Source organism: Hyperolius riggenbachi, chromosome 8 (assembly GCF_040937935.1).
Source record: "Hyperolius riggenbachi isolate aHypRig1 chromosome 8, aHypRig1.pri, whole genome shotgun sequence".
Lineage (NCBI taxonomy): Eukaryota > Metazoa > Chordata > Amphibia > Anura > Hyperoliidae > Hyperolius > Hyperolius riggenbachi.
Window position 1 is genome coordinate 157,966,410 of NC_090653.1, and position 27,662 is coordinate 157,994,071.

The following is a 27,662-nucleotide window of genomic DNA, read 5'->3' on the forward strand; positions in this document are numbered from 1 at the left end:
TTGTTACTAGGCTTTGTAGTACACATAACCATGAAGTCCAAAATCTAACATGTTGTCAGCAAAATGGAGCTCTTGACCTGACATCGTTTACATAGAGCTAGTAGTGAAGGGGTTACAGAGGCCCTTTTAGATCATTCCATCACAAAGTTATGTGACCTCTGGGTGACTATCAGGAAGCAATCTGACCAAGATGAGAATTTTAAAGAGAAATGGCCCTAATTGTTTGCAGATTATGATTGGACTTCAAGTTGTTATTATTTGTATTTATATAGGGCTGATATGTTCCACAGTGCTTTTACATAATGTATTTTGTCAAGTTGCACACTTAATAGTAGATCATTGAAATGTCTATGAACTTAGAATCCTCACAAAGAAAAGGGTGCAGGAGCCAAGCCAGCTATGCTGCAGAAATCCAAGGAAAGCGCACAAAAACTGTTCTTCAGTCCTTCAATAGAGATCATCCACTTAGCAGTGAACCAATACATCTATCATCCTCTATAGTCTAGTGCCTTTATATGGCACAACAGTTCTGAGGTAATGGAACCCTTATTTACTTGAAAACTATATTTATTGTTACAAACTGGAATGTCATCCTGAAATTTTTGCCACTGTGTGATGATGCCTTGGTACTTTGTTCCTCATGTAGATTGCTGCAGGTGGAACAGGTTTTGTTGGTGCAAAGATCTGTCACCCCTAGCTTACATTGACAAATGGAAGGGGATTTGCTCAGTTTGAGTGCTCCAATATTAGAAGATGCTGTTAGAGTGCGGTGCACGCCTTAGTTTACAATTTTAGAAGTTTGTGGCGCTACCAACAAGATGAACATTTTGGCTGCAGGAAGAAGGATGGTGCCCCAGTTACTGAAGTTAAATCAGAGAGGGGGAAAAAAGGTAAATATCAGTGAGCATTCATTCTCTTTAGGGTTAGGCTTAGATTTGGAGTGTTCATTTTGTGGATATGGTAAGGGAAGGCTAACTTTTGTTATGAGTTAGAAAGTTAAAGTAGGAAGGAGTTAATGTACATTTGAACCCACATTAAATATTGTAATCAAGTAATCATTCAGTTACAACTGTGTTAGTATATGTTGCTTGCTCACTATTTGAATATTTCTGTCTTGTTCGAAGTCCTAAGAATTGAATGTAAAAATTTCACCAGCTGCGAAGAAAACAAAGGGGGTGGGGTCAAAGCAGTTCATTTGGTCTTTTTTTTTTCCCCAGGTAAAAACACGTTTTTAGATTGAGCTGTGGTAGTGTGTAGCTGCCGAGTTTGGGGAGAGGTGCCAGGGCATCAGAGACGGATGGCATGTCTAGGCTGCGGTAGTTTCTGCGAATATGTGAGCGTGCTTGTGCCAGCAGCTTAGGAAAACAGGAGGAGAGACAGAAGTTAAGTACGTGTTTTGGTTAGAGGGCGGGAGCAAAGCATTAGTAAAATCAGTGATAGAACAGAGACTAGTGAATACGAGGTCAAGCATATGCCCGTCAGTGTAAGATGGAGCAGTGGACCACTGAGACAAGCCATAGGATGAGGTGGGTGACAGAAGTTTGGTCGTGACAGAATTATTGGTATCCAACAAGAATGTTAAAATCATCCATGATAATGGTCGGGATTTCAGAGCACATTTTCTGAAGGAGCCATGCAGAGAAGTGATCTAAGAAAACGGACACTCGGCCCGGAGGTCAGTATAAAACTGCCATTTGAAGATTAGAAGGAGAGCATAGCCGAACTGCATGGATTTCAAAAGATGGTTGCGAGTAAAGGAATAGGAATGAGTGGCTTAAAGGAGCATTTATCAGAGAGAAGAATGCTCATGCCGCTACTATGTTTATTCCCACTTCTAGTAGTGTGACTAAACTGGAACCCCCCCATAAGAGAGGGCAGCAGGTGAGACTGTGTCAGAAGGAGTCATCCATGTTTCAGTGACCCCAAAATTATGTGAAGGCATTAGAAGTGGGTAAAGGGGAGTTTGTTACAGAATGAGAGGGAATTCCAGAGGGTAGCAGAAATAGGTTGGGGAGAAAGGGAAGAAGTGGAATATTAATAAGGTTATGGCAGTTGAGAGGTGAATGTGGTTTGTTTCTAGCAGTGTGATTAGCAGGGGGTAGTGAGGAAAACCAAGGAAGCAGAGGGGGTCCAGGGTTTGGTGAAGAGTACATTTGAAATCCGCGCCGGTAGACTTGGGCGCAGGATACAGCGGTATATAGCTGATCCTGCTTCTGCACAAGTCCGGGCTGATGTAATTACTATTCCCCCTCCAGGCCGACATGGATGGTGGGGGGAATGAAATAATTCGGCTTCCAGCAATTGCTGGAGGCCGAATTATTATGTTTTTAAGAAACTTTACTCACTGAGCGCTTCAATAGGAATGATTCCTATTGAAGTCCATGGAGGCGCTGGCTGTGCCCAAATCTAGCAGCGCTGAAAAGCACTGCTCCGTTGGTGAAACCCTTGCAGCAAGGAAGAGGAGGCAAAAAGAGGGAAGCAGAGGGTGGGATTTAGATTTGTGTAGAAACAACAGAAGAAGTGAAACAATAATATAATCTGAATAATAATAATCCAACATTTGTGTAACGTTTTTCTCCTGTTGGACTCAAAGCTCTCAAGAGCTGCTGCCACTGGGACATGCTCAAGATGCCACCCTGCAGGGAGTCTTGCCTTGAACACCTTACTGATAGGTACTGACCCTAGGCAGGATTCGAACCCTGGACTCCCATGTCAAAGGCAGTGCTTTTGTGACAAGCAAGCTGTGGAGAGAATGAAATAGAGGGATAAATCTACAGCATATTGCTCACTGCAGGAGGATGTAGTGTGCTTAGATATTTGAGAATAGCCGGGAAAGGAAGGCTGATGGCAAAAACCAGGTAAAACCTTGTTGCAAGTAACTGGGGGTCTGGTAAGCAGTCTTGTATCCGTTCCCTTCTGGTTCAAATCTGGTCTAATTCTGGTCTTTGTATTTTCATTACACTTAAAGTTAAGGCCCTCGTTGCGATTTTCCTGAGGACTGGTGATTTTTATGAGTGACAAGTTTCTGCAATCTCTTGACGTGGGTTCAGGTGCACGATCACACGAACGTCATTTAGTGTCGCGCGCCGATAACGACCGTCACTGCGAATAAGATCTTAAAGATACCCGATGACTCCCACACAAAGTACCACAATCGCTTGAAGTCTCGTTCGCGCCCATCGTGTGCCGTCCCGCATACCCACTGGCTGGAAGATGGATCATGGAGCGCTCGTCGTCAGGGATATGTCGCTGGATCCATCTTTCTGCATCGCGAGGTGAGTATGTATCTTTACAGATGCACTTTAAGTTCAGATGCTAGAACTAACCAAATGGTCAGAATTTACATTCTAGATTAGTTATACACAAACAGGTTGCCAGCTTCTATACCAGGATATATACTGTGAAAAGTGCAGTGGTGTCATGTAAAGTGACTGCGATAAGTTATATTGCTGCTTGTAAATATTTTCTTGTGCGTTTCTTCCTGTTTTATTTTTTTTTATAGGATTGCAGCTGTTTTGATTGTATTGTGCAGCAATGTCATTAATTCCTAATAGTTTTTAATTATTATTATTTCTAGTGTCTTTGGATAATCAGGAAGCTCACATTGTTTACCAGCCCCACCTCATCACAGCAGGGGAGATCAGGAACCAAATAGAGGAAGCTGGCTTTACTGCACTGATTAAAAATAAGCCGCCTGGAAAACTAGGAGCTATTGATGTTGGCCGACTGACAAATGCACAGATTAATATTAACGGGGACATGTCACAGCCAAGACCAAAATCACATACTGACTTGATAAGAGCTATCTTCCGGGTGGATGACATGCACTGCAAGTCATGTGTTGTAAACATTGAAAGCAACATGGCCTCTCATCCCGGGGTGTCCAGTGTTGAAGTATTATTAGAGGAAAAAGAAGCAGTAATAAATTATAATCCAAATCTCACTAGTTCGGATGCACTATGCAGAGCTATAGAGTCATTGTCTCCGGGTACTTTTAAAGTTAGTGTTTGTAATGAATATGAAAACAGTCCGTTTACCAGGGTCCGGCCATCTGGAGCCAGTTCTCTACAGTCAGTGTCTTCTACACAGACAAATAAAGACAATGTTTCTAAGACAACCATAATAAACCTAAAGAAAATGGCCTCTATTTCATCCGTGCAATCTATTGAGGATACAATCTCACAGAAACCAGGTGTGAGATCTGTCCAGGTATCACAGGCGAACAGCAATGTGACTGTAGAGTATGACCCCACTTTCACCAGTCAAGAAGCTATCCGAGCTGCAATTGAGGGGATGGGATTTGAAGCAAGTATAGCCGGTAAGTAACAGTACATTGTTATCGTTAACAAAGTGTGCAGAAAAATGTCTCTGCTTTTACAAGTATATCCATCAATTCACTTACAAAATATATGTAGTAGAAGGGTTAAGTGACTGAATATACTTTGAAAGGGATATTCTAGGTAGTTCCTTATATTACATAAAAGTGGTAAGATTGTACAAACAAGATTGTATCATCAATGGGCACCTTAATTGTTCATCAGGGGATACAATATAATGCCCCTACCTTCACTACTGCAAGCTTAGGGGGAAGCGAGTTAACCTACCAAATGTCAGCACGAACAGGTAATTAGAAATGACCGGTGCAGTGTCCAAAGTTCAAATACGTAATGTCAATGGTAAAACAGCACTGGTCTCCACAATCATAAAAAGGATTAACCTTCCTGGCGGTAAGACTGAGATGAGCTCGGGGCTATGCCGCGCAGGAGTATTTCTCAGGCCCTGCTGGGCCGATTTGCGTAATTTTTTTTTTTATTACACGCAGCTAGCACTTTGCTAGCTGCGTGTATACCGCGCTCGCAGCTACCCGCTGCGTTAAAAAGGCCCCCCCCCCCCCGAGATCCCGTGCGCAGCCTGGCTAATCAGTGCCAGGCTGCGCTGAGGGGTGGATCGGGACTCCCGCTGACGTCACAACGTCTGATGTCGGTGACGTCATCGGGATCGTCGCCATGGCGACGGGGAAGCCCTGAAGGAAATCCCGTTCAGAACGGGATTACCTTATGGGCAAGCACGCTGGCGGCGATCGGAGGGGTGGGGGGGACGCTGCAGGGAAGGGGGCATCATGTAGCTAGCGCTAGGCTAGCTACATGATAGAAAAAATATTTTGGCAAAAAAAAACCAGCGGGAAACAGACCGCCAGTGAGGTTAAGAATGATGTCAAATCACCAAACGGTGTCCAAAGCTGTCTCAAACGTGTTCACCATCAACAATATAGGAAATGAGGCTTACCAGATACTAACAACCCACATTATAAGGTTGTATATAGGCTCATGTCACTTCCCATGGCAGTAGTAATCATCCAAGGAACATCAAGGTGTTACTCCAAGGAAAGAAGAGGGAAAGGCATTATGTCTCTTACTTGGTAGTAGAAAGACTGAGCTTTTTCAGTCACTTGCTTGATCACCAGACAAAGCGTGTGCAGGCAAAAGGTGGCAAGACTGAGCATATGGCCATACTAAACATATAATGAGTCATACTTGATAGACATTTTTGCATCAAAAGATGATTTATAAAATGAAAATAATTCTTTTTGTATTCAAAGCAGGAATGTTAGCGAACATTTCATTGGAAGCCTCACCAAAACCTCATCGTAGTTCATTCAACCAAAATGATGTCCTCAACAGAGACACACCTGTGCACAGCAAGCGGGAAAGCATTACAACGAATAAGTGTTTTATCCAGGTCTCTGGCATGACGTGTGCTTCCTGTGTGGCCAACATAGAAAGAAATCTTCGTAGGGAAGATGGTTAGTTCTCTGAATACCTACTTGTCTTTGTGCTTTTTCTGAACTTGGGCATAGTTTACACATCACTATGTGGATAAGCTCACAGTAATGTAACATTTGTACAAGAAGTTTTGAATCAGGATGATTTTGTGCGTAGACTAATATGTGCTACTAAGGCTAATGTGTTTATTAATATCAACCTACCGGCAGTCGCCGGAGAGATACGTAGAGGGTGCACTTCTTTTGCGCAGACTGGCCACGACTGGCTGAATTTATGGGACTCTGTACCGAAGAGGGAGAAGGCTGAGGACGGCGGCGTGGGAGCGATCCGAGTGCATGAGGCTGGAGGAAGCCCCAGGTATGTATAAAACTTTTTGTTAAACTCTGATCTGGTTTCCCTTAGGGCCCTTTTCCACCAGCGCGTTTGCGCTGGCTGAATCGCAAAGTCGCAAACCGCTAGCGATTTTACAATCTCTACAGTTTGCTTTTTAACATAGGAATCGCGGTAGGTCATTTCCACTACCGCGATTCGTTTTTTACGCGAACGCGCGGCGGAGCGATATTTGCCGCGATTTTGCTATGCAGTGCATAGCATATCAAAATCGCGGCCGCAAAACGTCGGGGAATCGCCGGTTTTGCGATTCAGCAATCGCTAGCGTTCAGCGTGAACGCTAGCGACTGCAGGTGGAAAAGGGCCCTTAAATCAAATCTCTGTCTAATCTATACAAAAAAAAAAAAAACTATTTTGCTGCTAATCGACACAAACATTTTAGGGAGTAATCACACTATTTCGGCAGTGTTGTGCAGCATTGCAAAACGCATGCAATTAATTTTCTATGGGACCACTGCGTTTTCAGGAGGCATCTGCTATTTTGCATAGCAGTCAAAAAAAGATACAACCTGCACTACCTTTCCACCCAATGCATGCAAATCCTTATTGAAATTACTGGCTAATGTAAAAAACCCCATACGTTAAAACACACACAAAATGCACATATTGTACAGCAAAGTTAATACTAAATTTACCTTTTAATAAACCTAATATTATTATAGTGTTTTACATTTATTTAGTGTACATGTCTATCTATTATCTTAAATGTTACGGATTCATTGTGCTCCTAATGAAACAATGCAGTAGCAAGCTGTCTCAAATTAATATAGATGACAAGGTAAATCTGATTTGGCTATCGTAACAATGCCACCTTTGTTTTAGGTATACATTTTGTTCTAGTGGCTTTAATGGCAGGGAAGGCGGAAGTGAGCTATAACCCAGTGATCATACAGCCTGCAGCCATTGCTATTCTTATTCAGGAGCTGGGATTTGAGGCCACTGTGCTAGAAAACTATGAAGATGGAAATGGAGTGTTAGAATTGGTGGTAAGTTGATTTTGTTGAAGTATTAATAGCTTATAATTGTCATCCAGTACAGAAATTAAGAAATGTGATGTAAAATTGGTTGTATATGGGTGGCCACTAATGATCCAATCTTTTTCATCCAATTTTACCAAATCTATGTAGTTTAACCTGCTCAGCGGTAAGCCTGAGCTGAGCACGGGCTAAGCTGCCACGGAGGATTTCTCAGGCCCTGGTGGGCCGATTTGTACATTTATTTTTTTTTTTACCCGCAGCTAGCACTTTGCTAGCTGCGTGCACTACACGATCGCCTCCGCGCCGACTCGCCGCTACCCACCGCGCCGCCCCCCCCCCCCCCCCCCGACCCCTTGCGCAGCCTGGCCAATCACCGCCAGGCAGCGCTAAGGGATGGATCGGGACTCCCTCCGACGCCTTGACGTGGATGACATCATCCCAATCGTCTCCATGGCGACGGGGAAGCCAAACAGGAAATCCCGTTCTGAACGGGATTTCCTGTTCGCTCTGATCGCCGGAGGCGATCGGAAGGTGAGGGGAAGTGCAGCGGCTATTATGTAGCTAGCGCTAGGCTAGCTACATGATTTTAAAAAAAATAAAAGTGTAAAGTGCTGCGCTGCCCCCTGGCGGTTTTAATAGACCGCTAGGGAGGTTAAGGGTAAACTGAGTGAATATATTGATATATTGAATGGATACTTTAGGCAGTTCCCTTAAATTACATAGAAATGGTAAGATTGGCTGAAAGAGATTGGATCATTCGTGGCTACCTTAAGAGTAATCCTTAACAGAAGGAACACTTAGTACAGTAGGCCACAGCCAGTCAGTTGCATGTGATTATCATCAACTATAACATAAACATGTCTAAGTGCTTTCACACGGCTGAACTGTATTCTTGTTGAGCACTTCAGCCTCCAGTCTTCTGGTCGCAGAGTACCTTTCAGCTGCAATTTGATGCAGTTGAGTGGCTGTGTTTGTAACTCCATTTGTGCTGAAACCAGTCTGATACGGGGCTTCAGTGCAACTTCTTAATAACAGAATGTGCCTGGACATTATAACTCAATGTTAGGTATTTATTAGCTTCTTACTTTACGCCATCAAAGCACTTTAAAGGAAACCTAAACTGAAAATAAAAAGGGCAGTTTAACTTACCTGGGGCTCCTTCCAGCCCAGTGCAGTCCTTCTGTGCCCTCACCATCATTCTGCGATCCTCTGCTCAGCTGCAGCGCCTTTCTGTCAGTTGTACGTGGCCCCGTGTACTGATCCCGCTCCCATGTACCTCGTGCCTCCTGATTGCGCTAGCTCAGTTTGCAAAAATTAGTACTGCGGGTGCGCAGAAATTGATGTATGGCATGATGTAATTGTCAGCTGCTTCATCCAATTTAGAACACCCTCAGCCTTTATGGTCATTATTCTGGTGTGTAGTCTTTCCATTCTTTCTGCTGTCCTGCTTCATGATCTGAACATAGAAGCACAAAAAGTTTCGTAGCAACAGTAGCTCTTATACATTTATTTAAAACACCATAATGATACAGACAATGACTCACACTGACAAAAAGGCACTTTTTTTGTGGCTACTGTTGACCAGATACCATACTCTTGAATTGAGTTTTATTGGCTTTTTTTGCTGCTTTGAAACCATGGGAGAGGTAAGCCAACGATTCCTCTCCTTTTTAAAGTTTTTAATTATTTTGGGTGATTTATCTACCTATTGTTAACCATGCTTTATGCAGGGTGGGCGCTACCATAAGGGCAACCTTTGGCAATTTGCCCCAGGCCCACCAATCGCTGCCAGGTCCCCCTTCCCCCAACTAGTGCACCCCAGGGTCCCTGCATAGTTTTTGGCAGCATAGCAACTCACCAGACTTGGGTGGCACGTTCTATTAGGATTCCATCTTCATGCTTGCCTGGTTGCATCTTCTCAGTGACCTGACACACATGGGCCAATGGAGCATCATGCTAGCCAGTCAGGTGAGTTTCTATGCTGCCAAATACTTTACAGGAGCCCCGGGGAGCACAATAAACGGGGGGGGGGGGGGGGGGGGGGAATTGTGGTGGGGGCAGCTGCTGCTTCGGGGGCCCTGGAGGTGAATTAGCTGCTGGGGGAAGGAGGCATTGTCAGGAGGGCCCCCAGGTTATTTTTGCCATGGGACCTCATTGTAGTTAGACCTGGCCCTGGTGTTTGGAAATTACTGAACAATAATAGCTGCATCTGTCGGATGCTTCAGAATCAAACTGGTTTCATGTGATTGATATAATATGGCTGCAAAAAAGGAATCTGCAGCACTCTGTACTTAAAGGACAGGTTCAGGTGTTTTTATTTGCTTTAACCACTTCCAGACCACAGTAATGGAAATCTACGCCCTGTTTGTGGCTGCTTATCTCTGATAGGTTGTAGATTTCTATTACTGCACCGCGCGGATACGCCTCTCTCACCGACAGAGCGAGGGGCATGCGGCAATGCAAGAGCGGTGGGTTTGTGCAGCGATTTGTCGGAAAGCCCCGTTTTTTGGTACCTGCAGTCTCTGGACCTTAAAGAGACACTGAAGCGAAAAAAAAAATATGATATAGTGAATTGGTTGTGTACTATGAATAATTACTAGAAGATTAGCAGCAAAGAAAATATTCTCATACTTTTATTTTCAGGTATATGGTGTTTTTTCTAACATTGCATCATTCTATAATATGTGCAGATTACACAACACTCAGCATTCAAAATGAGTCTTTCAGAGCAGTCTGTGAAGTAATGACCTCTCCTCTAGCAGAGGAAAAGTAAATAGTCCAGGAACAGTTGAGATAATAAAAGTCAGATAACAGCCCTCTCCACGACTAACTTAGTCGGAGAGCTTAATGGCTTGTTTGCATAGAGATAACAACTGGAGTTTCTCAACTCTTCCTGTACTGGAAACAATTACACTGATGTATCTGATCTTAATGTTTTATTTCTTAGCTGTGCTACACATACAAATCCATAATATCATCATTTTTTTTTCGCTTCAGTGTCTCTTTAAGGGGCCAGAGACTGCTGGTACAGAAAGGGTTAAACAGAACATTGGTTTTAATTGTATATAAATAAAGTTTTTCGTAATAATTTCTCAGCAATTTCAAGCTGCATGCTCACTCCCTCTTCCTCCCATCAGTTTGATGCCATGATAGGCTATGAGTCCCTGAGGAGGTGTGGCTTCAGCTGACTTCAGAGCAATCACTCTCCCGCCTTGCCCAAGAAACTGTAGGGTTATTGTTTTGGGTTGGCTAGGTGTGATCAGGCAGTTGTCAGTCCATGAAAATCGCTAATCTGATGGAACACATAGCTTCCTCCTTTTTTTTCAAAAAACTGCAGTGTTTTATGGTTTTTTTTTAATTAATCTTTTATGTAATGTCCTTTTTAAATGCATAAAAAAACTGTGTTGTAAAGTGAGGCTGAAAATATACATAGTCACAATGGGGTCAGTACAAAATATATGCAAGTGCCATCCTCAGTAAGGTTTAGCCAGAACAGATGATTGGGTATTTACAGCATGACCTGTAGCACCCTTGTACTACTTATGAGATAAGGACAGCAGTGAGTCAGAATGAATCAGCAAAGAATTATCCTCTACATAAAGACAAAAATTTACTATTAAAGCAGACCTTTGATGTATTTGCTTACTGATTATGTCTGCTGTGGTGTTCTCATGTATTGTCATTGTAACAACATTCATTAGATAGCCCTGTTTTGGTCTGAGTTAGCTGAAATTGAGACTAGATATGTTCACTGCCAGATATCTGTAATGTTGATTCAGAACTACAAGCTGCCAGTCTCCGTGCGGAGATCCTGCAAATCTTGGCCTGCTTGTTACATTCATCTTTTATCACTGTGGTAATGTTATCTCTATTGTAATGTTGTTCAGGTGTGTACATTTCATAATTTAAAGGGAAAATTACATTTATGTTAAGAATAATGGATCCTTTACTCAGATATATTGTTACAACTATCTGCGCAAGAACCAATAGTTTAAAGTGTACGTGAAGTGAACCTCGGGAACAAAAACGCATACTTGCCTAAGAAGAGGGAAACCTCTGGTTCTTGTAGAGTCTTCTCACGCTGTCCTCTGGTCTCCCTTTGATGAGCGTGGACCTCCCTACACCCATGTATTCTAACTAGGGTGTGTCTGAATGAGCACCGGAGCTGTACTCCTTTTCAAACACAAGCACGGCCGTACTGCGTGAGTTCAGCCGCGCCTGGGAAGTAAGCTAAAGCCGTTCATGCTCTGTGGCAGAAGAGGAGTGCAGCCCCATGTTCCAGAGGGTCCTGGGCAGCGACAGGGCCAGAGGACAGCTGCAGGATCCAGAGACTTTCTTTCTCCCTATGTATTTGATTTTTCACCTGAGGTTTGCCTTGTGTTAAATTTAACTCTGTCAATAAATTAACTTGGAGTTAAGATTGCCCAGCAAGCTCATGGGGAACCTTAGCTCCTAGGACCTAGGACTTGCAAAGCGAATATTCATGCCCCAATTTATATTGGAGTTTTCCATAAGACAGGCTGGGAAAGGGTATTATCATCCTGGCAAATGTTTTCCAAAGCTTTAACTTTTGTATTTTTAAATAATGTATAGCTGTATTGGTCATTCTGTGTAATTGATCCATGCTGGGCGAAGTTGATTCTTGCTTTTTATGTAAAATATTTCACTTAAAATTTGAATGAGAGAGAATAGAAAAGAAGGAATAATTAATTCAATTAAGTCCATCCTCTTTACATCACAGGAATTTAAGTCAACCCTTCTTTCAGCTTCTTTACATAATTTTGTCTCTTCACAATTTGTTTTTTTATATTATATTAAAATACAAAGACTTGTGCACAACCCATCTATGTTTATATCAATTTAAAGAGAATCTGTATTGTTAAAATCGCACAAAAGTAAACATACCAGTGCGTTAGGGGACATCTCCTATTACCCTCTGTCACAATTTCACCGCTCTCCGCCGCATTAAAAGTGGTTAAAAACAGTTTTAAAAAGTTTGTTTATAAACAAACAAAATGGCCACCAAAACAGGAAGTAGGTTGATGTACAGTATGTCCACACATAGAAAATACATTCATACACAAGCAGGCTGTATACACCCTTCCTTTTTAATCTCAAGAGGTCATTTGTGTGTTTCTTTCCCCCTCGAGTTCTCATGCACTGAAGTTTCAGGCTGCTCTTTTCTTCCTGCAAACAGCTTTGCCCTTGTCTGAATTTCCTCAGTATGTGAAAGCCCAGCCAGCTCAGAGGACGATTTATCCAGCTTGTAAAAGATAAGAAAGTAGAGAGAAGCTGCCCTAATCTAAATAACACACAGGCAGTGTGCAGAGAGGGGCCTGAAAAGGGGAGTTCATAGCAGAACCATAACACTGAAGAACTTGGCAGCCTTCCAGACACAGGCTGACAAGTCTGACAAGGGAAAGATACATTGATTTATTACAGAGACTGTGATAGCAGAAAGTGCTGCAGTCAGCCAGAACACATTAGAATAGCTTTTGGAACTTGTAGGATGATAAAAAACAGGATGCAATTTTTGTTACGGAGTCTCTTTAACTTCAAAAGTGTAATTTAACTTTAGAATGCCTTCGGAAAAGTATTTGGTTGCCAGATGAAATAGACAATGCCAATCACCCCAACCACTTCCTCCCTCTCTTGCTGAGAGAAATGAACTCTTAGGCCAGCACTGCAGCTACATTTCTGCAGAGTTTCACTCTTCTTCCTGCGTAACAAAGTATTTGACCCATCCTGCACTGCTCTTATTTAACCTTTTTATAAAGATGCTGAGTAGGGTGTGGGAAGGGTAGGTACTTTATTACATACTGAGCAGGGAGTAACTAGATAGGAGTTAATAATGTGATCCTTATTGAACTTAGTGCTGAAGCTACAGTGCTGGCCACAAAGAGATAATCTCTCAGCAGCAACACAAAATAAGTGGGTAGGGTCTGTTCATTTCTCAGAGGTAAAAACTAACTGGTGCCTCTCCCAGCTTCCTTGACTATCTAATGTGGGTGATGATTCTATAGAGGGAGGGGACTGGATGGAACACAGGCTTGCTGTTTGATCCACCCAATCAGTGGTTGACATTGGAACAGGAAGTTGGGATTTCAAATTTGGCAAGCAAGATAATATAACATTAATAATGCAAAATGTTATTGTGTGCACTGCTAATTATGGTATATTTGACTCTGTATACCTTTTTTGCTAAATAAAGTTGATAACTACCCATCCCGCTTCAATGATCCTTAGCATTCTGCTCTACTCATTGTGCGGTAAGACTTATTCTGCTAATGCAGCCTAGTGCATACATCCCATTACCTCTAGATAATGTATGCAGTGACGTCCTGCAGGGATTCTGTTGCTGATTCACATTTTCTCCTAAGCTGTTTTCTGTAACAAGTCCTGTGGCTTCTTGCTCTTGCACATTTGTTCCCGGTACAGAGTTTTGCAGTACAGCCTGCTAGGGAAATAAGATGGACGGAACACCAGAAATAAAAAAGCCCTAGGGCAGTGGTTCCCAACCCATGTGCCGCGACACATACATGTGTCGCGGCAGCTTTGGGTATGTGTCGCGGCTCTCGGAGGGGAGCAGGGCAGTGGAGGGAGAAGAACTGTGGGCAGCGGCGGAGAAGGGGGCCATCTCCCCCCCTTCTCTCACCTTAGGGTGCTCTGCCTCCCTCACTCTCCCCTCCGATACTAACTGTGGCGGGCTGGCGGCACTTGGCAGTGGGCGGGACTTACCTTTCGTGTCGCTCCATGCGCCGGCCGGAAGTTCTGGCTCTGCAGCCGCTGCTCTGGTCTGGATCAGGCCAGAGTAGCGGCAAATCATCCCGCGCCGGCGACGAGACCAGACGGGACAGAGACACGGAAGGTAAGTTCCGCCCCTCTGCCAGCCTCCGCACTTCGTTCCGGAGGAGAGAGCGAGAGCACCCGGAGGTGCCGCTCTCCTTCCCTCGCTCTCTCCTCCTGGGGGGGGGGGGGCACCTGGCTACATATTCTGGGCACATATATCCCTGGCTACATATACCCCTGACTACATATACCGGGGACATATACACCTGCCTACATATACTGTGGACATATACACCTGCCTACATATACTGGGGACATATACCCCTGGCTACATATACTGGGGACATATACCTCTGGCTACATATACTGGGGACATATACCTCTGGCTACATATACTGGGGACGTATACACCTGCCTACATATACTGGGGACATATACACCTGCCTACATATACTGGGGACATATACACCTGCCTACATATACTGGGGACATATACCCCTGGCTACATATACTGGGGACATATACCTCTGGCTACATATACTGGGGACATATACCGGGGACATATACACCTGCCTACATATACTGTGGACATATACACCTGCCTACATATACTGGGGACATATACCCCTGCCTACATATCCCGGGCACATATACCCCTGCCTACATATCCTGGGCACATATACCCCTGGCTACATATCCTGGGCACATATACCCCTGCCTACATATCCTGGGCACATATACCCCTGGCTACATATACTGGGCACATATATCCCTGGCTACATATACTGGGCACATATATCCCTGGCTACATATACTGGGGACAACTGGCTGTTTGTCATTATGTGCATTTACTGGTGAAAAGCTGTCTCTTATGTGCATTTACTGGTGAAAAGCTGTCTCTTATGTGAATTTACTGGTGAAAAGCTGTCTCTTATTATGTGCATTTACTGGTGAAAAGCTGTCTCTTATTATGTGAATTTACTAGTGAAAAGCTGTCTCTTATTATGTGCATTTACTAGTGAAAAGCTGTCTCTTATTATGTGAATTTACTGGTGAAAAGCTGTCTCTTATTATGTGCATTTACTGGTGAAAAGCTGTCTCTTATTATGTGCATTTACTGGTGAAAAGCTGTCTCTTATTATTTGCATTTACTGGTGAAAAGCTGTCTCTTATTATGTGCATTTACTGGTGAAAAGAGGTCTTTTATTATGTGCATTTACTGGGGAAACGCTGTCTCTCATTACGTGCATTTACTGGTGAAAGGCTGTCTGTCATTACCTGCATTTACTGGTGAAACGCTGTCTCTTATGTGCATTTAGTGGGGAAACGCTGTCTCTCATTACATGCATTTAGTCTACGTGTCACGGAGATCTGAACGTTTGGTTTGATGTGTCACGACTCCAAAAAGGTTGGGAACCACTGCCCTAGGGGGACAAACTGTGTACTTAATAATTTCTCTCTTTTTTTTTTTTTCCTGGCAGGTCCGAGGCATGACATGTGCATCCTGTGTACATAAAATCGAGTCCTGTTTGATGAAAACGAATGGTGTTTTGTACAGCTCCGTTGCTCTTGCCACCAACAAAGCCCATATTAAGTATGAACCAGAGAACATAGGTCCAAGAGATCTCATGAAGATTATTAATGTGAGTGTTACATTGCCTGTGTTTTGTACATACAAACCAATAAGAATTTTTCAGTCACATTGCAAGCTAGTAGTCACCTAGTACAATAATCCTCGGTGCTGTCACTTTAAAATGACCCAGCCTCTATATAGCCTGCAGCCACCCAGTGGTAAACAGTAGAAATACGTGGCCGTCACCAAATGCATAAAAGAACACGCAGGCTCAATATACTGTATAATATATACAGGGGGGTACAATTTATTGCTTTTGACACAATAAAAACAATCAGAACGTAAACTCACATTGAGGGTCCATGCAAACTGCGACCCTGTTGCATAAAATTGGTCATAAGGTATTGCACAATTCCCAGTGTAAAGTGCATCTTATATCAGATAAAACCACTTCAGATAGGATCAATAAAACCATTTCTGGTGTTCAAAGGACTTGCCCGTTCTCCTTTCCTGACCAGGTTTCAGCTTTCCACCATCATCAGGGGATACCGGTAGTAGTCACCTAGTAACCACATGTTTGACATAGAAGCATTGCCATTACCTGTTATAAAGTAACTTTTTTATGGTCATCACTTACTTGTATTCACAGAATGTAAACATCCTTTTTTGTAGTGTTACAAGTTACTCTCTTTCTATTTTCTGCCGTACAGGATTTAGGATTCAGTACATCCTTGGTAAAAAGGGATCGATCTGCCAGTCATCTGGATCACAGAGTAGAAATACAGAGGTATGATTATGAGGGCTGTGAATATTATGTCTTTTCCACTTGCAGTGCATTCGCAGCTACATGCTGTTCCATGCACTGTGCAAAAAATGTGCGCTTTTGCAGAAACAAAAAAAATGCTTTCGATGTGAACCAGCCTATTGATTAGCATGGGCTGGTCAGATCATATGTGATTTTGTGTACTGAGAGGCACAAAAACACACATCTAGTGGAAACAAGGCCTTTAAAGTTAAATGTATACACAGGTACAGGTTAAAATCCAATGTATTCTGAGTGGAACAGAAATAGGAAGTTTTCTGCGGATTTAGGTCTAAGTACAAAATGAACAGCTGCCATTAACAAAAGAGGAAGACGTAGATTGGTAATACAGCATTCGTTTTATTAGCTAAACTGTAAAGTAACACAAGATTTTAATTTGCAGTAGTCTAATCTGAAAGAGGACCCCCACTTGTTTGTTACTGACAGCTACCTTTGACATCATTAATCAATGTATTGTGGGATTGCCCGCTATAGCAACTGGGTGTCAGCCATGTACATGAGACAGCAGACATCCTGATTGACTACTGTCGGATTGGAAGATTTCAGAGAGTTCTGTTCCCTTGGAACTCAGGGGACCAGGTGAGCAGCCTCAACCTAAGCCTGATTGAATTCATGCAGCACCTGTGCTCTACTTGCACAGGTGTACAACCCGGAAATGGAACCAGTGGCCAGGAAATCTTCCTATCTCTTTCCCTGGCCAGGTTCCAGGAAGCAAAAGCAGCTTTCACAAATCCTCATCTATACTAACACATCTATTCTTCCTGGAACCTTCATACATTAAGTACCTGAGTCTGGGCGCTCATCCAGTACTTCTTCATGTATTAGTCACAGTATGTTTGAAAAAAAACAAGCGGTTTATTGAGATTTTAAAGTAAGAATATGCTCACAATTGTACATTAACCTTCTTGCACTCTTTTCTTGTCAAGGTGGAAGCGATCATTTCTAATTAGTTTAATTTTCTGCATTCCCGTGATGGGACTAATGATATACATGATGTTTATGGAGCATCCTCAGATGCTTACTCACCACCATAATGCCAGTATGGATATTACATCATACCCTCCTACCATGGTCCTGGAGTATCAGGTCATGCCAGGCCTCTCCATCATGAACCTATTGTCCTTCCTGCTCTGCATACCTGTGCAGGTAAGTGATGGCAAGCACTACCTATCAGTTGACATGACATTTCTTTTCTTTTTTCTATTTTTCAGTTTTGTGTGTATGTTGTTTGATGTTAAAGGACACCTGAAATGAGAGGACCGTGGAGGCTGGCATGTTTATTTCTTTTTAAACATTATGAGTTGCCTGGATCCTGCTGATCTTTGTCTGTAGTAGTGTAGGCTAAAGGCAGGGATCAGCAGGACTGACAGGCAATTTGCATTGTTTTAGGGAAAATAAATGCAGCCTCCATATCCCTGTGATTTCAGGCATCGTTTAAAAAAAAACTGAAGAAGAATGTGGAGAATACAATTGTTGACTATCTTTACAAAAAGTTTCTTTGCACACTTTTCTGACACTGAACAACTGCTGCACAGTACTTGCTTTGGAAAATAAGGAAATCCCCAATGAGAAAGTGGACTAGTCCAAATCCTGAGCAAGTGTCAGATAGTTACTACCCACCATGAGTGACTACGTCATGCAAAAAAGTAATCCATAGAGCAATTCACTCTGGGACAGATGTAAATCTTACACATATTCATACCAGTGGATTGTAAATGTAAACATTTTTCACAATAGTGGTTCTTTAAAGAATAGCTTGAAGGATAATAAAAATTAACTGAAATGCCTACTTCATTAGACAAAAATAGTATTTGTACTAATGGTGATAACGCTGTTGTCCAGCACTAAAATTAGTTTTTGATTGGAAACCATGTTTTAAGAAAAGTCACAGACAGCAGAAAGTGGTGAAAACTGCACCTAGGAGCTGCTGCAGTGCACCCTCTGGGCTCTAAGAAGCGGAGTGCTCCCTAAGAGGAATTGTCATGAAAATCTTAAAATTTTAAACTCATGCTAATAAGAAGTACGTTTCTCCCAGAGTGAAATGAGCCATAAATTACTTTTTTCCTATGTTGCTGTCACTTACAGTGGGTAGTAGAAATGTGACATTACCGACAGATTTTGGACTAGCCCATCTTCTTATAGGGGGGTTCTCATGCTTTTCTTTATTTTTAAAAGCACTTAGTGAATGGCAGTTGCACCGTCCAACTGCCAAAATAGTGTGCAGCGAGCAGGGAGGCTGGCCAGCATCTTTGTATTCATCATTTTCAGAGAATGTCTTTATAAAGAATAAAGGCCATGCTGAGAATCCCCCATTAAGAGATGGACTAGCCCAAAGCCTGTTGGTAATGTCAGATTTCTACTACTTACTGTAAGTGACAGCAACGTGGGAGAAAAGTAATTTATGGCTCATTTTACTCTGGGAGAAATTTACTTCTTATTTGTATGTACTTTAAATTGTAAGATTTTCGCGACAGTTCCTCTTTAGCACACAGTGAGTGCATTGCAGCAGCATCTAGGTTGTACAAAGTTTACAGTCATTCAAGTTGAATGCTTGCAGAAAAGCATTCAGGGAGAGGCCTGGCAGCCGGTTTAGATGTTCTGATCTAATTCAGATCTGAACCAGCCCTGAACTGAACACTGATCATGTGAAAGAACCTTTATTGTAGACAAATACTCAGTAGAATGATGTTAGCTGTATGCACTACTCACTGGGAAAACTACCGTAACTCCATGCAAGAAAGGTTCAAATAAGACATCTTCTGTTTTTGAAGAGCATGGTTTCTATGATAAATGGATGAGAATTACAGATCACAATCCCCGTTACTCACTGCCCAAGGTCAGATTTATGCTTTTCAACAGTCCATCCAAGGATAACTTTCCCTTCTATCTGCAGCAGCTGCCCTCCAATTCCGCGTGCAGCCACCTCTTCCATGTGTAGCATCTACATACAGCAGCCCCTCTCTTACATGTATAGGTCACTTAGGCAGCAGCTCCCCCTTCTCAAGTCTGCAGCCTCCTCTTCCATTTGTAGCTAACGTTCTTCCATTTCTTGCCACCCCTTTGGGCAGCAGCCGCCCAAGCCACGGACCTATGAGGCCTTTCTAGAAATCCAACCATATGCTGAGCCTGTGTGTTGGTCATCCTGAGACAGGCTGGAAAGTACAGTTTGATAGGCATGCAGGTATACTTGGATGAGAGTGTGGCTGCCTGCAGCAATGATTTTATCCGCCTCTTATTTAGCAAAACAGGTCAGAGGTAAAGCCACAAGTTGGCAGCTGCACAAATCTTCCAAGTGAACCTGTATTTATTATTAAATACCGTGAGGAAGACAAATCTAGCGCCCAGGCTTCCAGTGCTCATCATGAACTATAAAACACACAGGTACAAACATAAAAACAGATTAGGGGAATTATCTCTCACTCTGTATCTATATGTGCACATTAAGGGCTTATTTGACATGTTTTCTTTAACTGTATGAGATGAAAATTTTTGCAGTTTAAGTGAAAATGCTTTATTTGAATCACTTCAGAATAGATTTAAAACTCTTTCAAAGCTTCTGTGGTGGAAAGTGTAAAGATAACAGGAACCATGATGTTTTATCACATTATAGCAGCCACCACATTGGCTGTTGTTTGTGCTTAGGTTGGCTTCACCCCAGGTCATATAGCGCTGTGTAATGTATTTTTCCTATTTTGCAAGAGACAGTATCCTTATTTTTCAAGTTTCTCATGCTGCATCCATTTATAATTGTTGTTGGTTTGTTAGTTTCTAGGTGGCTGGTACTTCTACATTCAAGCATACAAGGCGCTGAAGCATAGAACTGCAAATATGGATGTCCTAATAGTCTTGGCCACTTCCATTGCTTTTCTGTATTCCTTAGTTATTCTCCTGGTTGCCATGTATGAAAAGGCCACAGTGAACCCAATTACCTTCTTTGACACACCACCAATGCTGTTCGTGTTCATTGCACTGGGCCGATGGCTGGAGCATGTTGCCAAGGTATGAACTGAGTAAATTATTAATGGAAGTTCAGAGTTTGCAAAATTCTTACAGTCTCGTTAAGAAAATGTTTCTAGTTGTAATATTTAGCGCTCTGTTATCATAGCCAGAAATATAAATACTACAGGTGATACCTTTAATTAACTCTCTCAATTGTTTTGTCTTACACACTGTCAACAGTATTCACTGTCGCAATGGCAGAATAACTCTTCTGTGTACATTCTCATGGTTTTCAGTATGAAAGAACATTTTATGTGTGCATATTTCTTCCATGTTAGAGCAAAACGTCAGAAGCACTTGCACGTCTCATCTCACTTCAGGCAACGGAAGCTACAATAGTCACACTTGGGCCCGACCGCTCTGTTTTGAGGTAAAATCCTTATTTCTTATCCATTCCTATTATTTCCAAGAATGCTATAGAAATAATTGTTTATAACTGAACTCCATGCAAATAAAAGTAAGATATTCAGTGCACCTATGTATCACTTAATGTGATGTTACTCAACACAATGAAGACCTAACTACAAGCACCTTATTGCCCATATAGTTATCCAGCCTGTCTTTGGCCTAAAGTAATGTTATCTGTAAAAGAAAAAACACACAATTGCTTGTGCAGTTAGTGATGGCATAGGATTGAGTGAAAATGCCTCTGGTAGTCTCCTCAGAAGCTTCCTAGAACTTCAGGTAATTTCGAAAATGTTTGCCTAAGCAGTTTGCAAATTGCATTGAAGCTAATGGGACTGACTTTAACAGCGAAGCTACGTTTCCACTGTAATATGAAATTTTTGTTTCCAAAAATTTGTACACGACTTTTCTTGTTGGCAAAAATTGCATGTAAATGTGTATGTATTTTTAATGCTAATTTTTGTATGAGAAAATTTGCAGTGGTCAAATTTAATGTAATCTTCCTAGTAACAGCTTAGTCATGAGTTCTGCCAATTTCCTGTAACCATGCATTTAATGCGAATTTTCACGCAAATAACACAAATTTGCATCGCTATCTGATGCCATTGCAAAGAATTATTCGCGAATCGTGGCCAATACACGTAAAATATCCGAAAAAAAGGAAGCCGGACCTCTGATTTTTATTTTTTGTGTATGAACGCTTACGAAAATTTGCATTAAATGCATTAATTTGCATTAAACAAGTGGAAACCTAACCTTAATGAACAAAGCCCCACACATGCTATACTCGCCAAATTTGCTAGGTATGTTGAGGAGAATAGTGAAAACAAGAGGATTTCTTTTTCAAAATGTCATTTTTTGCGAAAATCTGTATTAAAGTTACAATAGGAAAAATGTTTGTTTAAATGCTGTTAAATGATAGATAATGCATCTACCCAATGTTATTGAAAATGTACATATATCCCCAGAAATAGCAGTGAATTTCCAGCCAGGGTTTCCTGTTGGTCAGTGCACTGACACTTGCCCTGGGGCAAGCTCCATCACTTTTGCTATGGATCGCTGCATACTGCTACGTAAGGATCCCTGGCAAATATACCCATTATGTGCAGAATACCCATGCAGAATGGTATAGCCATAATTTAGAGTCCGCACTGCGTGGAGCTCCACACAATAAGCTATACCAGCCTGCATAAAAAGGGGGACAGCAAAGCCTCTTCCTCTCCAAAGCCCTTGTCCAAACCATGGACAAGGGGCTCGTTCCTAGCTTCCTGCCCATAAGGCCCACTGCTGTTGTCCTGCCCCACTTCAGGTGAAATGGGTATAAGGGCACTACATAGATGCTGCACCACCGACACCTGTGTTCATCGCTGCTTAACTACTATGGGGAACCCCGGCAAAAGCATCTTTGAATTTTGTTCCAGGGATTCTCATTGGTTACTACATTAACTACTGGGATCCCTTTGTTTTAAGTGATCCCACTGATTAGTGTTATAACCAATGAGAAATCCCGGCAGCAGATTCAAAGATACTTTTTCGCGGGACTCCCCTAGTATGTGCGAGTAGTTCAGTGCGAAAAGGCAGCCAACATGCGGGGGAGAGCCCAATAAAACTCTGTGCAAAACTAGAAGTTTATTAAACTTTTTCAATGGTTTTATACCGATACTAAATTAACTTTTGAGATGATTTGTCCGATGCCAACTTATGGCTCTTTGAATATGGAAGGCAAGTCCTTGTTACATGATGGGGAATGTCTTAAAGTGGAACTGAACTCTTACACAGCACATAATGAAAAGTCTTTAATCCACATATAGCTGCTAAGGGCCCTTTCACACTAGAGTGCTTTTTCGGTGTTTTAACGCCACGGCCATAGTTTGCGTTTTCCAAGGTAAAATGAAAGTCCATAGACTTTCATTTTACCTTTCACATTTAACGCTGCGTTTTAGAGCATTGCGTTTTGAAGCTCCCAGGAGCTTTTTAGGGCTGACCGCGGCATTTCTCATTACAATTGATAGTAATGTGTTGGCGTTAAAACACCTTCAAAACGCCTGCAGCCAAAACGCAGCGTTTTAGCCTTTTACCGCTGCCTGTAGTGTGAAAGAGCCCTAAAGAAATCAACTGCCCAGTGTTCATTTGTTTGATCACCCAGATCAAGGTGTCTAATTAATACTTAGCAGCTCTGAATAAACTGCAGAAGCAGTGCCACAGCTCTATTACCATACAGTAAACACTGAGGTTTAACCCCTTCAGTCCTCCCTAGAAAGTGAAACCAAGTACTAAACTTCAGATTATTTAGGGTTTCCATAAATTGTAATGAAGACATTTTTTACCAGTAAATCATGCTATGGCTAATCTTTTTGAGCAGAGGGAAAATTCTGAGTTTAGCTCTTCTTTAACCACCCCAGGCATTCTGCAGACCCATCTAACATGGAGCTCTATCAAAACGTTGAGTGCCCCATTTGGAGGGTGAAGGGTGATGTAATAACAACATAGTTAGAAGTTCCCCTACTGAGGACTCTTTTTCTCTTATTTCACAGCGCTAAAGAACACGCTGGATAAGTGGGTTTCACTGTGTACCATACTGAGTGTGAATGGACAATTGTGGGCTATATAATTTGTTTTATGTAACCATATTTCAGCTGTTCCCATAGCTGTTTTCCTGAAATTCATTATTCATTCAAATAATCATTCATTCAAATGTATCATTAATCTGGTCCCCTAGTAGGAGCATAGCATTTCTCAGAAACATATTGCACAATGGTGATGATGGTAACAGTATCCCACCCAGATTTATCCCTGGCAGTGATTTTTGCTGACTACATCACACCAGCTAGACTCTGGAAAACCCAGACATTCACGGAGTAGCATAAGGAATGACTGGTTGTTCATATGGTTAAAAACACTACAAACAGGTGTCACAGCCCAAGCGAAAGGCATAAAATACATCAATAAAAAAAAATCCAAAAATCTTTTTTCCTTTATAGTTTTGATTATTATTTTTTCTTTTTTAGTGAATTGCAGGTGGACGTGGAACTGGTTCAGCGGGGAGATATTGTGAAGGTTACACCAGGGGGAAAGTTTCCTGTGGATGGGCGAGTGATTGAGGGTCACTCTATGGTAGATGAATCTCTGATCACAGGTACTTGTGCAGACATTTATAAAGTCTCTAGTGGAACACTGGCAACCAATTACAGAAGTGTTATACTTAATATATATTATTAATAGGTCTACTAAAAGTGGGGTATTGTAGGCCAAAACACTATTTATGCTTGTTGTAGAGAGCTATAGCGCTATATAAAACTTAACTTTTAATAAATAATTAAAACTTCAGGTATTGCCTATGTGGTTTACTTAACATGTGAGATAAGTGGTAGAAATATGTCAGAACACCCTATTGGGATTGGTGTAGTATCGGTATTAGCAGGATGTCTACCTAGTTAAATCACACAAAAAATGAATGCATATTCATACACAACAACACCCTCCACCTAGCCTGACATGTTTCACCCCCATAACTTCTGGAGGCTTAATCAGAGGACAATCAAAGTGCAAAACATAAAATTAAAAGACATTCAAAATCTATGTATTCATAATGAATGTATTTTAATTTAATTCAGTACCTGAAGTTTTAATTATTTATTTAAAGTTAAGTTTTATATATCTCTGTAGCTCTCTGAAATAAGCATAAATAGTGTTTTGTATGTTTTCAGCACAATGTTTAGAGTTACTGTAGGCCAACACTCTTTTCAGTTTCAATACTTGAATTTTTAGTCCCTAAACAAGAAATTGGTTTTAGAGTACTGATGAACTTGCAAGCTGTTCAGTTCTCCTAATAAAGCACAGCTTGAAATGAGTAAATGGCTGCCGTTCGGTAAGATGCAAATATCCACCGTTATGCCCCACAAAGCATGACACAAAAGGGGTGGTTTGAAGGAAACCTGAAGTGAGGGTGGAGTAAAGGATTGCAGACCCCCTTGACCCCCTTGTCTGACTGTTATATTGACCCGCTGCCTGTATTGCTCTCTGAGTTACTGATCCATTAGAAGTATACAGATCAGGAGTTCTGATTTCCTCTGACTCCACCGGCTATTTGTTTACTGCATATTTGTGACTACAAAATTACTGAAGTTATGATATCCGTATGGCAGACAAAATGTATTCCCCACTAGTCTAATCTTGTTGCAGAGTATATCTGATTGCACAGTGCTTGTTTCAAATAAATATGATTTCATGAGACAAACATTCACAAATGCATTACACAGAGGAGACAAATTGCCTAGCAAGCTCATGGTGAACCAGAACTTCTAGGAGTGTGTAAGGGGCTGAAAAGGACCAAAAGGCCCTCTTACTAAAATACTATGCAAAACAGAAACTTGCCTTTTTAAATTAGAGCCACATTAATCTATGCCATGCACTGATGAGGTCCAACAAGTCCTAAACCGTCTGTATGTATGTTGGATTAGTGTGGCTCTGTACAATTAACAAGCTGACACATCATTGCATTCCAGTGGATCTGGAGGTGTGGCTAGCTTTCAGGGACATAAAAGGATTATTTTCATATTCAGCAGTGATACATCGCGGGAGACATCATATGCTCACTCCAACCTGAATAATCGCAAATGCCTTCAGTTTAAAGAAGGCAAATTCCTGTTTTACAAAGGAGACAAGTACCTTGTCCCAAAGAACTCAGTCTTTTATTCAAAATAAGGTAATGCAGCTCTAATAAGTTTTATAGTTTTGTGAGCTTCAATCTAAAAATAATGTCTACTTCCTTTATTGGAGATTCCAACTTTCGGGCTCTTTATTTTATTAATTGTGTTCCCCTTACAGTGCACAACATAATTACTGCGTATAAAGTCACTTGTTCCTTCCAGCTTCTAGTTAGGCTGTATTGTACAGGCAGTGTGTTAATTAAGCTAATTGCTATGGTTACAACACATATAACACGTCCTCCATGTTGGATTGTGCTTCTCCTCTGGGATAAAATGGATAATATAATTGTTGCTGTCTTGAGGGTTCACAGTTAATCAGTTGTAAGAGAGGAAAACCGTATTGTAACACACACATTGCCAGCACTGTACATTCACCGTATATGGAGAAGTATAGATGAAGAAAGAAATATAGTCAAACTTTAGCCAAAACATTTAATGTGTTTTTTTAATGGAATAGACAATGGTAAGGACTAAAGGTGGCCACACACCATACAATTTTTTTAAAAATATTTTCAATTCAAGAATTGCAATCAATTTTTCTGACTGATTGTAACATTTCAAATATCTGACCAATGTACCACACACACGTTACATTTTCCCTACATGTACAATCTACCCTACACCATTCAGTTTTCATAAAAATTGATCAGCAAAATCCAATGCTCCTGATCTTCTTTTATTGAATAAAAATGGGAAATTCGATCAGATTTTTCTTTTACTAAAAATCTTTATTTTAATTCCCTTTTTTTGGGGGGACAACATATCGTTTTTATCGAATTGCTGTAAAATTGGATCATTGTATTGTATGGTGTGTGGCCACCTTAATAATTTCTTTCATTCTATCTTATTTACTATGCAAAATTTCAAAGTGAGCCTTAGTATTCATTGGAACAGGAAGTGAGGCGACAGCAATAAAGAATGTCCTTCTAGATTACTACTATGCCTTCCATTCTGGACTCCACACCCTACAGTCTGTCGTGAATGCTGCTGCCACGTTCATTCATTCCTCCCAACACTAATCAGCTGCCCCACTCTGCCCATCTGTTTATTGGCTCCCTGTCCATCTCAGAATTGCATTTTAACTCCTCCTGCCTGGCATATAAAACCATCCACCATACTTCCCCCTCCTACATTTCAGATAACACAAATATTCCCCAGATCGATCTGTTTGCTCCTCCAACACTTTACGGATGAATGTCCCATGCATTACCTGCTTACATGCAAGGCTCCAGAACTCCCTTCCAACCCCATCAGGATCCCCCCAACCTTTACTTTTTTGTACTTTTTCAATTGCAGAGTGCTGAAAAGTTATTTTAAACAGAAGCTGAAAATGTTATTCTAGGGAAAAACTAAGGAGAAAAAGTGAATTAAATCAAGCCTTTCTTGTATATTAACCCCGTCTTGTACTATGTGACCCATCTCTGTTCCACTGTTTAATGCTGTAGTGTCTCTCCTATTTATAGTACAGCGCTCCATTGTATGTTAAGGTGGCCATACACTGGTCGATTTGCCATCAGATTCGACCAACAGACAGATCCCTATCTGATCGAATCTGATCAGAGAGGGATCGTATGGCTACCTTTACTGCAAACAGATTGTGAACCGATTTCAGCCTGAAACCGTTCACAATCTGTTGTGGTGGTGCTGCTGCTGCCGCTCCCCCCCCCCCCCCCCCGCCGCATACATTACCTGCTCCGCCGGCGCGACTCCCGGGTCTCTCTCCGCTCTTCGCCGTCTCCGCTCTGGTCTCCGGCTCCAGCATGCTTCACTTCTTCCTGCCCGGCAGGAAGTTTAAACAGTAGAGCGCCCTCTACTGTTTAAACTTCCTGCCGGGCAGGAATAAGTGAAGGCATGCCGGAGACCAGAGCGGAGACGAGTGGGGGCAGTCGCGCCGGCGGAGCAGGTAATGTATGCGGGCTCTATTGCGTCGGTCGTCGGGCACTCGAACGCCGCTAGCGATGCGCTCTTCACCCGCGGGCGATCGACGGTAATTTTCCGCACGGTGCGATCGACGGGATCGGACGAGATGAATCGAAATTCGGCATGTAACGCGAACGATTGGCAGCAGATTCGATCCCAGTGATCGAATCTGCTGTCGAAACGGCGGTAAATCGGGCCAGTGTATAGAGTTTTATCAATAAAGCTTATAATAATAATATTTCGAACACTTCCGGGAAGTGTTTGCCAGTGCAGTCTGTGTCTCTTATGGGTCAA

The 27,662-nt window shown here is 41.9% G+C and overlaps 1 protein-coding gene across 4 annotated transcripts in view; it reads left to right on the top strand.

The window, feature by feature from the left end:
* ATP7A (ATPase copper transporting alpha) overlaps positions 1 to 27,662 on the top strand; it is a 117,388-nt gene that overhangs the window by 51,077 nt on the left and 38,649 nt on the right. For 3 of the 4 annotated variants that reach the window (XM_068247597.1, XM_068247596.1, XM_068247598.1), the window contains 9 exons: positions 3,578 to 4,318; positions 5,600 to 5,803; positions 6,996 to 7,159; positions 15,421 to 15,582; positions 16,223 to 16,299; positions 17,262 to 17,481; positions 20,101 to 20,334; positions 20,613 to 20,704; positions 23,748 to 23,875. In XM_068247597.1, coding sequence (XP_068103698.1) covers positions 3,578 to 4,318; positions 5,600 to 5,803; positions 6,996 to 7,159; positions 15,421 to 15,582; positions 16,223 to 16,299; positions 17,262 to 17,481; positions 20,101 to 20,334; positions 20,613 to 20,704; positions 23,748 to 23,875 — 2,022 coding nt within the window. The remainder of the gene's footprint in view (positions 1 to 3,577; positions 4,319 to 5,599; positions 5,804 to 6,995; positions 7,160 to 15,420; positions 15,583 to 16,222; positions 16,300 to 17,261; positions 17,482 to 20,100; positions 20,335 to 20,612; positions 20,705 to 23,747; positions 23,876 to 27,662) is intronic. The other variant, XM_068247600.1, reaches the window with a different exon arrangement.